Source organism: Dromiciops gliroides, chromosome 1 (genome assembly GCF_019393635.1).
Source record: "Dromiciops gliroides isolate mDroGli1 chromosome 1, mDroGli1.pri, whole genome shotgun sequence".
Classification (NCBI taxonomy): Eukaryota; Metazoa; Chordata; class Mammalia; order Microbiotheria; family Microbiotheriidae; genus Dromiciops; species Dromiciops gliroides.
In genome coordinates, this window is record NC_057861.1 from 278,502,344 (window position 1) to 278,518,703 (window position 16,360).

Below are 16,360 nucleotides of genomic sequence, written 5' to 3' on the forward strand. Positions count from 1 at the left end.
GACAAGTGACTTGCCCAGGGTCATACAGCTAGTGTCAAGTGTCTGAGGCCGCATTGGAATGCAGGTCCTCCTGAATCTAGGGCTGGTGCTTTATCCACTTCACCACCTAGCTGCCCCCTAGAAGATTCTTTTTTTTTTTTTTTTTGTGGGGCAATCAGGGTTAAGTGACCTGCCCAGGGTCACACAGCTAGTAAGTGTCAAGTGTCTGAGGCCAGATTTGAGCTCAGGTCCTCCTGAATCTAGGGCTGGTGCTTTATCCACGGAACCACTTAGCTGCCCCTAATGTTGATATACTTTGGAGAATACTTGTTATACTTGAGTCATTTTCAGTTACATATGAATCTTTGTGACCTCTGGGGTTTTCTTGGCAAAGACACTAGACTGGTTTGGCATTTTCTTCTCCAGCTCATTTTACAGAAGAAGAAACTAAGGCAAACAGGGTGACTTGCCCAGGGTCACACAGATAACAAGTGTCTGAGGCCAGATTTTAACTCAAGAAGATGAGTCTTCCTGACTCCAGGCTCAGCCCCTCTACCCACTGGGCCTAAGCTGCCTCTAAATTACTTATAGACTTTACTAATCTTCACTAATAGATTTTGGCATACAATCAATAAATGAGTAGATATTAAGGACTCACTAAGTGACAGGCATTATGCTAAGTCATGGAGATACAAAGATGAAAAATGAACTTGCCCTAAAGGAACTTACATTCTATGTGAAGAAAACAATACATGGTATACAAATATAAACAAAAAATAAAATAAATGCATGATAATTTTGGTGAGAAGGTAGGTAGTTCTTGAACTGAGTTTTGAAGAAAACTAGGGATTCTAAAAGGCAGAGGTGAGAAAAGAATGCATTCCAGAAATGGGACCAACCAGTACAAAGGCATAGAGATAGAAGATAAGAGCATTACCTATGGAGTATCAGAGAAGGATTTTAATTCATAAGCATAGGGGAACCCTTCAGACCTCACTCAGGAGCCCTCCTAGAAAACTCCTTGAGGGAAGGAAGTGTCTCATTTGTATTGTATTCCTAACACCTGACTCAGTGCCTGGGACAAAGTTGATGCTTGATAGATTTTTGTTAAATGATTGATTTTAGACAATGCTTTATTTTTTCCAGCTCACAGCCAATTAGAAGGAATAAATTAGGAGCAAAGAAAGAAAGCACTACTAAAGGCAGCAGATCAGGAAGTAGTAATAAGGGAGGAGAAAGAAAAGCTAAGAAAAACAGACACAGGAATTCTGTGGCCATTTATCAGAGTGACAAATTGACCCTATGGGTCTCACTGACTCCAGAAGTGGTGTGGCATATTATATTATATTATAGTATAATTATTGAAATTCACAATGTGAACCCTGAGTTATGAAGAAAAAGGTAAATTGAATTTATAAAATAGCCTTTCAGAATTCCTGACATGTAATACCACAAGTCTAGGTAAGATTAGGTTCCTCTACAAGGGAAAGAATTTGGTGTCAGTATTAGACTCCTCACCATCTGGTGAGCCTCACTATTCTGGTATAGTATACTATACAATATTACTGAGGATACAACATTGAAGTACTCTAATAAGAAGAAGCATTTAGCAACATTAGAGAGTTGTTACCCTAATCTCTTTTTTCTTAAAACCTGTTTAAAATGTATATCTATGCATATTTTATTTTATTTTATTTGTAGGGCAATGAGTGTTAAGTGACTTGTCCATAGTCACACAGCTAGTAAGTGTCAAGTGTCTGAGGCCAAATTTGAACTCAGGTACTCCTGAATCCAGGGCTGGTGCTTTATCCACTGTGCCATCTAGCTGCTCCTGCATATTTTATTTTTACAAAAAAATTATTTTTATTTTTCCCCCCTCAAAAGTGGTGTGGTAGGAAAAGGAAATAGATTTCTGTTCATTAAAAAATAGACATGTGGGGATGTGCTACAGATGTGGAATGTTACATGGACTTTAAGATGAGATTACTCTACTGACTTGTTTTACTTCTGTCCCCCCGCTTTTTTTCTGGTAACACCACCAAAGTGATTTATTTGGAAAGTTTTCAAGAAATTCGAGCAAGAAATTTAAAGGAGCAGGGATGTTTCATGTGGCGATTCAGCAGAAGTCTTGAAGGCTACATGTTGGAGGCACTGATTAGAACAGGCAGACTAGAAGACAGACTTAAAACTGTGGTCAGGATTACACAGAAGTAGTATAGATTTAGTATTTGAACATTGGAGGATTTTTAAAAAAATGATTTTGAATTTTGAGCAGTCATAGATTTGGGGCTACATAGGGAACAATACAAAGGACCAGATAATGAACTATTAAAATAAAGCAGCAGAAGCTTTAATAAAGGCAGACTTTGCAGATATGTTTTAAACAAGATTTCCTGAGCTATATGGGTCCTTTATAACAAAGCAGAGACAACTTTGTTAAAAGCCTACAGAAAGAAGCAATCTCAAAATATTTGTAATGTAAAAACACATCAATAAACCTTTTAAAAACCACATATATCCAATAGTAATAATAAAAACAATAGTGTTGCTTTTCCATATGATGGTTTCTTTGGTTGCTATTCCTTGACTCTATCTAGTTCTTTTTGATTCTGAAATCCTAATGCTGCCTTCAAGAGACATAATTTCAGGAAGACGTCATTATCTAGAGACTTCTTTCCTTTCTAGGAGGCTTGGTATTAGAATTCCTTTGCTTGTCTATGGTCTTCTTCATTACTTCAATGCTGTTGCATTCTCTGTGCCACAAACTTCCACTTCTCTGTGGTCCCCATTGTCTGACTCTTCTCTCTTGGGCCCACAGAGATCCTTGGAATGATTGTGAAGAGGGAGGAGTTTTAGGGCAGATCAGACTTTGCTCCAGGGAATCTTTATGAATCTGATCAGCTTCTCCTTAGACATCTTAGCTTTGGTCCTCACAGCTTTGTTATCTGCATTCTTCCGCCCCCCCCCCCCCAGCAGCTAAGACTTTGGCTCAGGTAAAGGATTAGCCAGGACTGAATCAATCACTGTCGATGTGGGCCAGTCAGGACAAGGGTAATCATTCATAAAGAAAACTTTATCAAAATCAGAACCGAATCTCAAATGAGGTGTTAATGAAGCTGTTTTATTTTTTATAGGAAGACATGTTAAATGGAGACTCATCCTTTAACTTTGTTAACATGGACCAGGCTCATCCTGGTCTCACAGTCCACATTTGTAGAAGTTTGGGGGTGGAGGAAGCTTTGCTGAAACCTCACTTTTCTTTCTAAAAGACAATGAACAAGGACTGCTCTGGAGCCATAAGGTGTTGCAACAAACAGTAGCAGCTGGTTAGGAAAGGAAGCAGATATTTTTTTGGCCAAAGAAAAAAGGGAAGATTTATGACTGTGTCTTGTGTTAAAGGGTCAGAGGGAAGCATATATCCCTTTAGCCTTATGTCTTTTTCCCGGGTAATTCCTAGGAACCATACTTATTAATTCCTAGTGTTAGTACCAAGTTAGTACAAAGATTTGGGGGGATGATGTAGGTTTGGCTTGGCCAGGAGACCCTGGGAAATCCTTATTCCTGAAAAGATGAGGAGAAGGAATGAAAACTTCCACCAAAGCACTTCTCTGCTGAAATCACTTTTTGCTTTCATGGAGCTCACAGTATAATGGGGAAGAAAACATACAAACAACTATGCACAAACAAGATACATAGAGAATAAATTGGAAATTGACAGAGGGAAGGCACTGAGATTAAGGAGGAATGGGAAAGGTTTCTTTTAGTAGGTAGGACTTTAACTGAGACTTGAAGAAAGCCAGGAGGTGAAGATGAGGAAGAAGAGAGTTCTAGGCATGGGGACAACAAATGAGAATGTTCAGTTGGAATATAGAAATATCTTGTGTGAGGAAGAGGAAGGAGGTCAACATCCAGTGGACAGTAGAATATCTGGAAGGGAGTAAAGTATAACAGGACTAGAAAGGTAGAGGCTAGGTTATGGAGGGCCTTAAAATCCAAATGGGATTTTGTATTTAATCATGGAGATAATAGGGAGCTGCTGGGATTTACTGAATAGGGACATGGCAGGGTCAGAACTGCACTAGAGGAAGATCAATTTTACAACTGAGTGGAAGATAGTTAGCAGTTGGGAGAGATTTTAGGCAGGAAGACTAACCAGTAGGTTATTGCAATAGTCTAGGCACGTGGTGATGCATCAGGGTGTTGGCAGTGTCAGAGGAGAGAAGGTAACATATTTGAGAGATGTTACAAAGGTGGAAATGACAGCACTCGGCAACCCATTGGATATGAAGGGTGAAGGAGAGTGAGGAGTCAAGGATAATACCTAGTTTGCATGCCTAGTGTGTCTGGGGAGATGGTGGTAACTTTGACAATAATAGAAAAATTAGAAAGAAAGCAGGTTTTTGGGAAAAGATAATAAGTTCAGTTTTAGACAGTCTTTTCAGGGAGTTTAGTTACAAAAGGGAAAAGAGATATAGGATGGAGGCAAGTGGGAATCAATAGCTAAAATGAGTTTTTTTTTTAAAAGGATGGGAGAGACAGGAGTGTGTTTGTAGGCATTAGCGAAGTAGGCAGTTGCTAAGGAAAGATTGAAGTTCAGTGAGATTGGGGATGACAGAGGAGTCAATGTCCTAGAGAACATGGGATAGAATGAGATTATTGTGCATACAATGGAGTTTGCCCTGGCTCAGAGTAGGACCACCCCTTCACGTGAGATGAGTGAAGAGATAGAGGTGGAAGACATCTGAGTGAAGTGTGATGAAATAGAAGGGAGAAAAGAGAGATCTTGGCAAATAGCCCCATTTTTTCAGTGAAGTATGAAACAAGGCTCTCAGATGAGAAGGTATGGTGGGAGACCCTTGAGAGGTCTTGAATTCACCTTGAGGGTGAATGAAAAAAGTTTGGACTGTCTGCTGGTGGTGAATAGGAGAGTGAATTGATTACAAATGATTACCTTGCCACAGTGAGGACCCAGTTTTGATTATGTAACATACATTTTTAGTGGATCCAGACACTAGTTCAGACTTTTTCCAGTTCTCTTCAGTAGTCCATGAATCAGAATGAAGACAGTGGTTTGTGGAGGTAATCCGAGATTGGGACTTGGCTAGGCATGATTGGCAAATGGGGGACATGGGACTACAATGTAAAGGATATTGAAGAGTTTGAACAGGTTCACAAAGAAGTGAATTTTGAAATCATTTCAAAAACATCAAATTCTGGAAAATCAGAGGCAGTGAAAGAGACCATGATGTCAGGCTACAGCCAGAGAGAGTTGCTTCAACTAAATAATAACAAAACAACAATAACAGCAACAAATAGTAATGAAAGGAGGGAGTAATCATCAAATCTTGCAAACAATACTGCTCCAACATAGCATACTTCTGATACATCGACTATTTTTTCTCAGTTTCTGCTCCATCTCAGAGGGTTGTTGTGAGGACCCCAACATAGCATACTTCTTTGAAAAACTAGTAAATAGCTAATGAACTTAATATTTTAAACAAATATTTTTCTTTAATTATATTTTACAAAATTTCATTTATTTCTTTTATGTTAATTACCTCATTAAAAATACAAAGGCAGCCTGATGTGGTGGATAGAGGACCAATCATCAGTCAGGAAGACCAGATTTCAAGTTCTCCCTCTAATACAAACAAGATGTGTGACAATGAGTAAATCAGGTAACCTTTTTGTGCCTCAGACATCTCTTTTAGACCCTATGGAGAAATTGGCATTGCACACAGGTGGGCAGAGTTTCTCTGCTTGTGAATTCTTTACCATGATGAAATCACAAGTCTAACTCTTTCTCCTCTTCTAAAGCAAAACATACTAAAATATACAGAGCAGACTTTCAAAATGTGGAAAGACAATAAAATAAACCAGACTGTGAAGTCTATATTATAGGAGACAGACATGAAATACCTCCAATTTAGCTAAAAGGCATCTGGATTTTACTTACAAATAATTTCATTCCAAAATAAATTAGTGTTCAAATTTGTTTGGTTGATGGAAAACTGAATCTAACAAAACCCATCTATAATTAAATATCAAGCAAGAGGCCAAAAGTATAACTTGAAATAGCTGCCATTCTGTGCATACCTAAAATTAAGCTCAAATCACTTTGATGGATGCATGATGTAATTGGTGTGGATGCTCCTACCAATCCATTTGAACCTCCTCCCCCCACATACCATCTACATGGGATGTTACACTTAAAGACTGTACAGTACTACATACTGACTATTTTTCAGTTTATCAACTATTCATTGTTTACTAAAACATTTCATACTATCATCATTCATGTTACTTCAAGGCACTTCCAATCAGATGCTTTTCATAGACTTAAATTCAGGTAAAATCAATTAACATTTGTTAAATGCTTACTCTGGTAAGCTGTGCTATGCATTGGGGATGCAAAGACCAAAAATGAAAAGCCCCTCTTCTTTGGGAGTTTCCATTTTGCCATGGGTGAAATAGCACACATATACAGCAGGATCAGGGAATCCAAGAATGGAGATAAGAAGCAGAGTGGAGATAGAGCATTGAGAGATCTTTGGAGGGAGAAAAGGAAACAATTGTGTCCTTGGAATATATTACAGATGACATGGACAGAAAAGAAATAGCTGAGGATTTTAGGAAACAGATCAGAAGTCTAGCATATCAGCATCTTAGATGATAATGATGGTGGACTCCTCCCTCTGACACTAGCTTTGGGACCACTGCAAAGTTATTTAATCTCTCTGAGCTTGAGTCCTTATCTGTAGAATATGAAGTACCTGTACCTCACAAGGTCATTCAGAGGCTCCAATGAAATAATGCATGTAAAGCATTTTGCCAACTTTGAAGTACTATATAATATCAGTTATTATTATATGATAATATCATCATCTTCATTTTTCAGAAAGTAGGATGGAGGCACATTAATTTATAAGTGGTTGACAGTATTACTAACTCCTATTTTTATGGTGCTTCAAAGCACTGAATGCATAGATCATAGGTGAAAGGTCTTGTCCAAGGACAGAACTGTTAATTAGTTTGGGATGTTAGCCCTAAACCAAGTTTTTTTTTCAGTATCCCAAGCCAGGGGTTCATTTATGCTATAGGGAAAGAACTTAAAAATTTAGGGGGGTGGACTAAGTGAACTCTAAGTTCCTTTCCAGTTATAAAATTTTATAATTCTTGTTCATCTTCTTTGTATTTCTAATACCTATTATCATCCAAAGGGTAATCAAAAGTGGACGAGTGGATTGTGACATATTACAATCAAGTTATTATATAGGATGTGCAGTGTCAAAGAGCAGCTAGGTAATGCAGTGGATAGAGCATTGCACTTGAAATCAGGAAGACTCATCTTAGTGAATTCAAATCCAACCTCAGATGTTTACTACTTGTGTGACCCTGAGCAAGTCACTTAATCCTGTTTATCTCAGTTTCCTCATCTGTAAAATGAACTGGAGAAGGAAATGGCAAACCCCTTCAGTATCTTTGCCAAGAAAATCCCAAAATAGGGTCACAAAGAGTTGGACATGACTGAAATGACCAAACAACAACAGTGTAGAGATTGTTATCAGAAATTATGAGTGGAAAGCAAGATAGGCCAGTCAGATAGAGTGGCAAGGTCAAGAGAAGATAAGGAAGACTTTCAAATATACTTTTTCATGAATATTCAAAACATGACCTCTAGGGGTAAATAGGTGGTGCAGTGGATAGAGTGTTGGGCCTAGAGAAATGAAGACCTGAGTTCAAATTCAGTCTCAGATACTTACTAGCTATGTGACCCTAGGCAAATCACTTAGCCCCGCTTTACTTAAAAAAAAAAAAAAGCATGACCTCTGAATAAAATGTTTCCTACAAATAGCACATTTAACCAGTTTCTTCCAGGTGTTGATTTCTTCTCTACAAATACCCAAATTTGGGTCACACTGTGACTTGTCTTCATTGTTACTCTAATGTGACTTTTCTGATAAACTTGGAGGTCCACTCTCCACTGGAAAGCCTTTGGCACAATCATGATAGTCATGGGATTTCTTCCTTGTGTATTTTCTGTCTATAAAAATGTGCATAAAGCATGAGTGCTGGTTGGTTCTGGTTCTGGTTGGCCACACAGACTTTTTGGCTCTGTGTGACATATTTATGGGAGGACATGGACAAGAGTTACAAAGGATGGGCAGGCATAGGTGTGTTGAAAGCTGCATTGTTGTAGTGAGTATCTGCCGTGATGAAATTGTAGACCCATTAGAGTACATCAGATTTATCATAAATACCTAATTTTTAACACATACCTAGTAGAGGTTTCTTGAACATGCTTGTTAAATTCCATCATTTTCCACCCCAAAGTTCTATCCCTTTCACATACAGTCATGGAAAAAAGATTGTTGAAAATGTAGAGGTCACTAATGGCCGTATTTGTTCACTTTTAGCTTGAAAGAATATTACTTTTAAAAATCATTTGTAGTCTTGAAATATAACATATTACATTTTTGCTCATTATCATTGCTCTCTATACTACAGTAAATTAATAATGACCCCACCCCGCCGTAATTCTTTTATTCCCTTTCTTTAGATTCTTCTCACATTACATTCTTCCCCACTCAAATTGCTCTCCCATTTGTTACCGAGTTTCAGTTGATAGGCAGGGGTCATATACATACATACACACACACACATACATACATATATATATATATATATTATGATTTAGCCATAGTGTTGAACACTCTGCAGTGTTTTCTGTCTTCTTTTAAAGTCTAATGTAGGGGCAGCTAGGTGGCGCAGTGGATAGAGCACTGGCCCTGGAGTCAGGAGCACCTGAGTTCAAATCTGGCCTCAGACATTTGACACTTACTAGCTATGTGACCCTGGGCAAGTCACTTAACCCCAATTGCCTCACTTAAAAAACAAAAAACAAAAAATAAAACAAACAAAAAAAGTCCAATGTAACCCAAATTTATCCACTGTTAAGGACTTGATAAGTATAAGACACTGTGTTGGGTACTTGGGATATAAAGACAAATTGAAAATCAATCCTTGCCCTCAAGATGTTTTGTTCTACTGGACAAACAGGGAAGATATAACATTTTGAAAGTATACATATGCTCTTTTGAGGCAGGAGAGCAAAGTGCTAACTAGGACAATCAGGAAGGTCTCAGTATAAACACCTCCTTTGTTAAATATGAGGTTTATCTATAACTTCTTGTAATACCTTCAACTATTTGGTCCTCATTTCTGGCCTAATTTAAGCAACTAGGAGAGTGTCATGGATGCCTTAAACTATAATAGGCAAATTTAACATAGTCTAGAAGCTTCCCTTTCAAACATAGCCAGGAAACAAAAACAAAAACAAGGGGCAGCTAGATGGCACAGTGGATAGAGCACCGGCCCTGGAGTCAGGAGGACCTGAGTTCTGATCTGACCTCAGATACTTACTAGCTGTGTGACCCTGAGCAAGTCACTTAACCCCAACTGCCTCACCAAAAACAAAACAAAACAAAACAGAACAAACATAGCCAGAACACAGTGGGATGGAACAGAAAGAACAGAGACAAAACACTGATGAGCTGAGCCACAAGGAGAGGAGGGCGTGGCAGGTGGCTCTCTATTTTTTTAAGAAAACCAAGAAACAGCCAGTTAGGCACCCCTTCTTGGACAGGTACTTTTCAAAATGAATTGTTTTCTCTATGTCATCAGGTATTTGTAGAAGTTTAAAAAACTATAAATTATGAGAATAATAGTCCCAGTTCTGTGGTAAAAATATCAGCTAGGTGGCACAGTGGATAGAGTGCTGGGCCTGGAGTCAGGAGGACTTGAGTTCCAATCTGACCTCAGATACTTACTAGCTGTGTGACCCTGAGCAAGTCACTTAACTCTGTTTTCTTCAGTTTCCTCAGTGGTAAAATGAACTGAAGAAGGAAATGGCAAACCACTCCTGTATGTTTGATAAGAAAACCCCAAACGGGTCACAAAGAGTTGGACGTGACTGGAATGACTGAAGAGTAGATACCTTTAAACAGATTAACATTTGGTGAGCATTAAAATCTGCTCCATATACACTGGGTTTTTTTAATGCATAAAAAGTAGAATAATGATTGCTCAATTAGGAAAGGAATGCAACATCCAGAATGAAGAAGCAGGTGTTCACATTCTGGTGTTGGGGAGAAAAAAATAGAGTGGCATGAAACAAACAAAAAAAAATCACTGTAAAAATTGAAAGCATGAAAATGAGAGGAAATAGGTGGGTAAATTGCAAAAGACTTTCAAATTCTAAACCAACTACTCCAAAACACTGTGGAAGCAGTAGACTTGACTCCATTTCTAAAAATAGAATGGAATGCCAATCAACCAATTAACAAGAATTTGTTAGGTATCTGTTCTGTGCCTGTCCTTGTACTAGGCCCGGGGATTCTACAGAAATAAATACAACAAACTTGCCCTCAAGAAGTTTATGTCATTTTGGGGGAAACAAAATGTACATATATACACACATACGTATTTATACATGTAAGTACAAACAAAATATCTATAAAGTATGTGCTATCTTTATTGTTGTTCGGTCATTTAGTCATGTCTGACTCTTCATGACTTTTGGAAAAGATACTGGAGCGGTTTGCCATTTCCTTCTCCTGTGGATTAAGGCAAACTGAGGTTAAGTGACTTACCCAGGGTCATATAGCTAGTAAGTGTCTGAGGCTGGATTTGAACTTGGGTCTTCTTGACTTCATGCCTGGCACTATCTTACTATCTCCTAATTTCTCTTATGTTATCAACTCCCCATTAAACTTATTCTAAAACAGTAGAAAAATACAAATTGAAGACCATTTCCTTCCCTATTATCATCATTTCACTTGTGGTTATCAGTAGTCCTATTCTTTCTTTGATCTTTTCTCTAGTATAGCTATCAACCCCCTTCTCTGTTTTGTTAGCCTTCATTACCATCCTTAACTTATAGGCTTTATCACCCCTAATTGTCTTCTTACAATATTGTGCCATATTTTTCATATTTTTATCTACCTTTGCTTTTATTTTCTTTTATGTTATTTCAAAATTTGAGATTGTTGGTAAGTTCCCTGGACATGCATATCAATAAAGCATACATTGATTTGGCAGATATTTTCATAAATTTCAAGTAATTTTCTAGTTATGCCCTTGATGGTAAGCACAAGGAAGATGGATAAGGAAGCCCTCCTCTTTGCCAAGGCAAAGTTCTCCATTTATACCTAAGATCCCAAACCTCCTGTCTCCTCTGACACCTTGTTCTATTAATCATTATTTTTCTATAGGTGTGGGAAGCAGAGACAACTTCTTGCCTACGTGCTATGAATCTATGCATGGTCCACCAAAATACATGGGATTACCTGAATCTTACATGTAAGTCATGCTGACAGCAGTGAAGGTAGAGAAAACAGGGAAGGCAGGTGTGAGTCTGATCATCTTTCTTAGAGAGAAAAATAACATTAACAGTTCATATATACATAGTTGTTCATATGTATACATTAAAGTTTGTAAAGTGTTTTTCTCCCTACGGTCCTGTAAAGTAGTAAATTATCTTTATTTTACAGATGAGGAAACTGAGGCTATGAAGAGATTATGAGACTTGTACTGGGTGGGCCAAAAGTCACAAATATTTAACAACTCCTTTATTTTTTGTTTTTATTTTATAATACCATAGCATCAAATACAGCATATATAGGAAATGAATTTACATTCTGTGTGAAAAATAAAATATCATAAATGGCAAAAAATAAAGAAAAAAATAATTTTCAAAAAGTTATTAGAGCATCACACCCTTTTGTGACTTTTAGCCCACCCTATACATGATCACATTGTTATATGCCTGAAGTGGGACTGGTACCCAAGTTTCCCGACTCCAAGTATAATGATCATTTCTGGCTCCAATCTACCTTTAAAGCTTTATTATAAATTATTACAAATTCCCTTCATGTATTTAAAGTCTAGACCAGGGGTTCTTAATCTTTTTTGTGTCATGGTCCCCTTTCTTAGTCTGATGAAACCTGAATCTCTTCTCAGAATAATGTTTTAAATACATAAAATAAAATACATGATTAAAAAGCAAAGCAATTATATTGAAATACAGTTATCAGAATATTAAAACAGCAAGTTCCAGACCCCATGTTAAGAAGCCCTGGTCTAGTCAAACTGAACTTTTTGCTTTTCTTCACATGTAACATCCTACCTCTCACTTTTATGTCTTTTATGATTGGAAAGCACTCCTCTCTCACCACTGTCTTTTAGAATCTCTAGTTTTGTCTCAAGTGTTTCTTCTGCCTTTCTTAATTTCTGCTGCTAGAGACTTCCCCTGAAATCACCTTGTATTTATTCTGCACATATTTTGCATGTGTATATGTGCCTTTGTGTCTATATGGACACACACATACACACACACACACACACATACATACATACACATTGTCTCTGAGGGCAGTAACTGTTCCAGTTTTGATATTTTGTTTTGTACTCAATGCCTAGCACAGTGTACCTGGCACTTGGGAGGTGATTAAAAAAATGCTTGTTGAATGACTGATCTATCCACTACCCCAATCTTAATTGCCTCTGGACTGTTCCTATGAATGTTAGGTTTTCATTGGGAACAAACGGCACCCTTATTCTAATATCTCTTCCATTAGACAGGACTTGGTGAAACTAAAACTTATTTAAGGGGATCTGAAGTGAATAAATAACTTTAATTCTGGCTTAAAACATCCTTTTTTTTCTGGATTGGAAGAAAGAGAATTGCTGGTAGCAAGGAGCATTTGGTATTTTCAGGGTGAGTAAATTAATTCTTTTAGTACATTTTATAGCACAGCAGCTAGGTGACACAGTGGATAGAGTGCCAGGCTTTTGTCATCTTCCTGAGTTCAAATCTGGCCTCAGACACTTACTAGCTCTAAGACCTTGAGCAAGTCTCTCTCTCTCTCTCTCTTTTTTTTAGTGAGGCAACTGGGGTTAAGTGACTTGCCCAGGGTCACACAGCTAGTAAGTGGTAAGTGTCTGAAGCCAGATTTGAACTCAGGTACTCCTGAATCCAGGGCCGGTGCTCTATCTACTGCGCCACCTAGCTGCCCCAGTTGAGCAAATCTCTTAACCCTGTTTCCCTCAGTTTCCTCATCTGTAAAATGAGCTGGAGAAGGAAATAGCAAACCATTCTAGTATCTTTGCTAAGAAAACCCCAAATGGGGGTCAGACATGACTGAAAAATGACTGAACAACAACAACAACAACATTTATTTTCTATTTTTATAGAGGCAGCATTCTAGGCATGGGGGACAGCCGGAAAAAAAATGCCTAGAGCCAAGAAGCGGAGTGTCTTGCTTGTGGAACAGTCAGGAGGCCTGTGTCACTGGATCAGAGTATATGTTGGGGAGTAAGGTATAAGAAGACTTAGAAAGGTAGGAGTGTGCTAGGTTATAAAGGGCTTTGAATGCTAAACAGAGCACCTTGTATTTACTCCTAGAGACAATAGGAAACCACTGGAGTTAAAACCTGGACAGACAAGAGTATCAAAGAGGAGAGAGTGATAAGCAGTGTAGTAATAAAATGGCAGCTAGCTGTCAAATAATCAGGGATTGAAATGGTCAATTTAGGCATTGGGTCACTTGCTTCTACTTTTCTTCTCCAGCTTTACCAGCCTTTGAGAGATCTATTTTTCCATAGATAAAAAATGAAGTAATGAAGAAAGGCAAAGAGAAAACCTAAACCAAACAATTTCAATAATTGATTATTAATTCTTGCTGTCCCTCACACACATAGACACATAGACATATATACACATGCAAAATATGTGCAGAATAAATACAAGGTAATTTCAGGGGAAGTTTCTTGCAGCAGAAATTAAGGCAGAAGAAACACTTGAGCCAAAACTAGAGATTCTAAAAGACAGAGCTGAGAGAGGAGTGCTTTCCAATCATAAAAGGCACAGAAGTGAGAGGTGGGATGTTACATGTGAAGAAAAGCAAAAAGTTCAGTTTGGCTAGACCAGGGCTTCTTAATGTGGGATCTGGAACTTGCTGTTTTAGTATTCTGATAACCGTATTTCAATATAATTGCTTTGCTTTTTAATCATGTGTATTTTATTTTGTGTATTTAAAACATTATTCTGAGAAGAGATTCAGGTTTCATCAGACTAAGAAAGGAGACTGTGACACAAAAAAGGTTAAGAACCTTTGGTCTAGACTTTAAGTACTTTTGTAATAAAGCTTTTTTGTTTGTTTGTTTGTTTTTTTGCAGGGCAATGAGGGTTAAGTGACTTGCCAAAGGGTCACACAGCTAGTTGTGTCAAGTTTCTGAGGCTGGATTTGAATTCAGGTCCTCCTGAATCCAAGGCCAGTGTGCCACCTAGCTGCCCCTGTAATAAAGCTTTAAAAGTAGATTGGATCCAGAGATGATCATTATACTTGGAGTCAGGAAACTTGGGTACCAATCTCACTTCAGGCATATAACAATGTGATCATGTACAGGTTGGGCTAAAAGTCACTAAGGGGTCTGATGTTCTGATAACTTTTTGAAAATAATTTTTTTGCCAGCATATTCAGGATCAGTTAGAATACAGAATAAATAATGTATCCTGTTCACTGTAATAACTGCTATGAAGAGGTGTATAATTTGCTAATTATTTGAAATTTGAGGAAATTCATTTTATGTCTTGAAAACTGACTTTGCTAGGAAAATTTAAATGAATCAAAAACCAAAAGAAGGAATCGAGGGAATGATAAGCTGAGACTATAGCTGAAGTAAGAGCCCAAAGTGGAAAAATATTATCAACAAGATCGATAAACTCAGTAGAGAAGGAAAACCAAATGGAAGCCAGAGACTTCAATGCAACATGATAGGGAGGGTTTACAAACAAGAGTCTAAGTTTACACATACATAATTAGCTGGGCTGCTAGAGTTACTTAGCTAGTACTGTTAAACTAGAGAAATGGGAAACAGGTGGGGCTGTAAAGGATCAATAATGCAGCCTTTAAGCTCTTGGTTCGCACCTGCTGGAGACAGAGGACAATTTTGATCTGACAGATTTGGGGCAGACAGGGTAATGGAAAGAACACTGGATTTGGGGTCAAAGTGTCTGGGTTTGAGTTCTGGCTCTGCTTCTTACTAGCCAGGTTAACCTTGGCTAAATCACTTAGACTCTGAATGCTTCAGTTTCTCCATCTGTAAAACTGAGATAATGATATTTATACTCCTCTCAGATATTGTGTTAGCTGAAATTGCCTGGTTTGTGCTCATTGCACTTGAGAGGAAGGATGGTGATGATTGATGTAGAAAAGAATCAGGACTTAAAAGAATAAGGTGAACATGATGGGGAGAAGAGGGAAACGATAGCTTGTTAGCAAAGCCAGGCAGTTGCCCTCTCCAACTACCTGGGCCACACTTCAATATCAAGGCAGTTTATTCCCTGCCTTGATGAGGGAAACATCCTGCCACAACTTGCCCCCATGACAGGGTCAGAGAAACAACTGAGGGAGCAGGACTTGAGAAACCAGTTATAGTCACCTGGGAGCAAAACCCAGTACTAGATTGTCTGCCTGAGTCTAGTCCATTTTATTCTGCAGGATAGACTTGTTGGGTCTGAGTCTGAGCCTCTGAGTCATCCCAATATAAGGTGAACACTAACCTACTAAAGGAAGTTTTACCTTGTGTAGAAAAATATTAGATAATCTCCCATTTTGTAATTAGAATATCATTTATCTTCTTAATATATCTTTAAGGTAGAGATGGAGGTCACTTTACATTTTAGAAGGGAAGATGGAAGCACTGAAGGTGAAAGGAGGTTACTTTATCCTGGTAGTGTTGCTTTCTATATGTGTAAGTTTCAGTAGTCTGGCAAGAGAACTTATCTATTGTTTTATATAAATTATTGGGGGACTAACTATTTCTAGCTGAATTATTGGGGAGCCAGACTGGGTTTTCTAAAATATTGCTACTTATAAATTAATGGCTATTGCACTCCTTTAGGCAGTATTTATTATTAAAATATATTAAATATTAGTAAGGAAATTGATCACGTGGCATTTAACACAAGCAGAAGACCCTCCAGAGCCATTTTGTCTCTACATCACCTCTACTATCCTAAGAGGAGAGCGCTCACCAAGTGGACAGCCTTCCAAGCCCAGAGAGCAAGCCAAGAATGGTGCTTGCCTAGTGGTCTGAGGCTTTTTCCTCCTTTCAATAGAAGCGGCTCCTTATACACTGATCAAAGCTAATTGGCTAGCATCATTCAATTCCATTGGTTGCCATGACCTGAGGGTGCCATATTAAAATGAGCTCTACACCTATGACATGGGAGACCGACCCCCTGAGGGCAAAGTCAAAGTCCAGATAGATGTGGCTTAATCCCCTCAGTTCACTGAACTAGTCAAAGAGTTTATTC

At 38.1% G+C, this 16,360-nt stretch overlaps 1 protein-coding gene across 1 annotated transcript in view; it reads right to left on the reverse strand.

Moving 5' to 3' along the window:
* The window catches only part of CPA6 (carboxypeptidase A6), a 354,688-nt gene that overhangs the window by 30,810 nt on the left and 307,518 nt on the right, over positions 1–16,360 (reverse strand). The window contains 1 exon segment of the mRNA XM_043977877.1: positions 6,137–6,150. Within this exon segment, the coding sequence (XP_043833812.1) occupies positions 6,137–6,150 (14 nt within the window).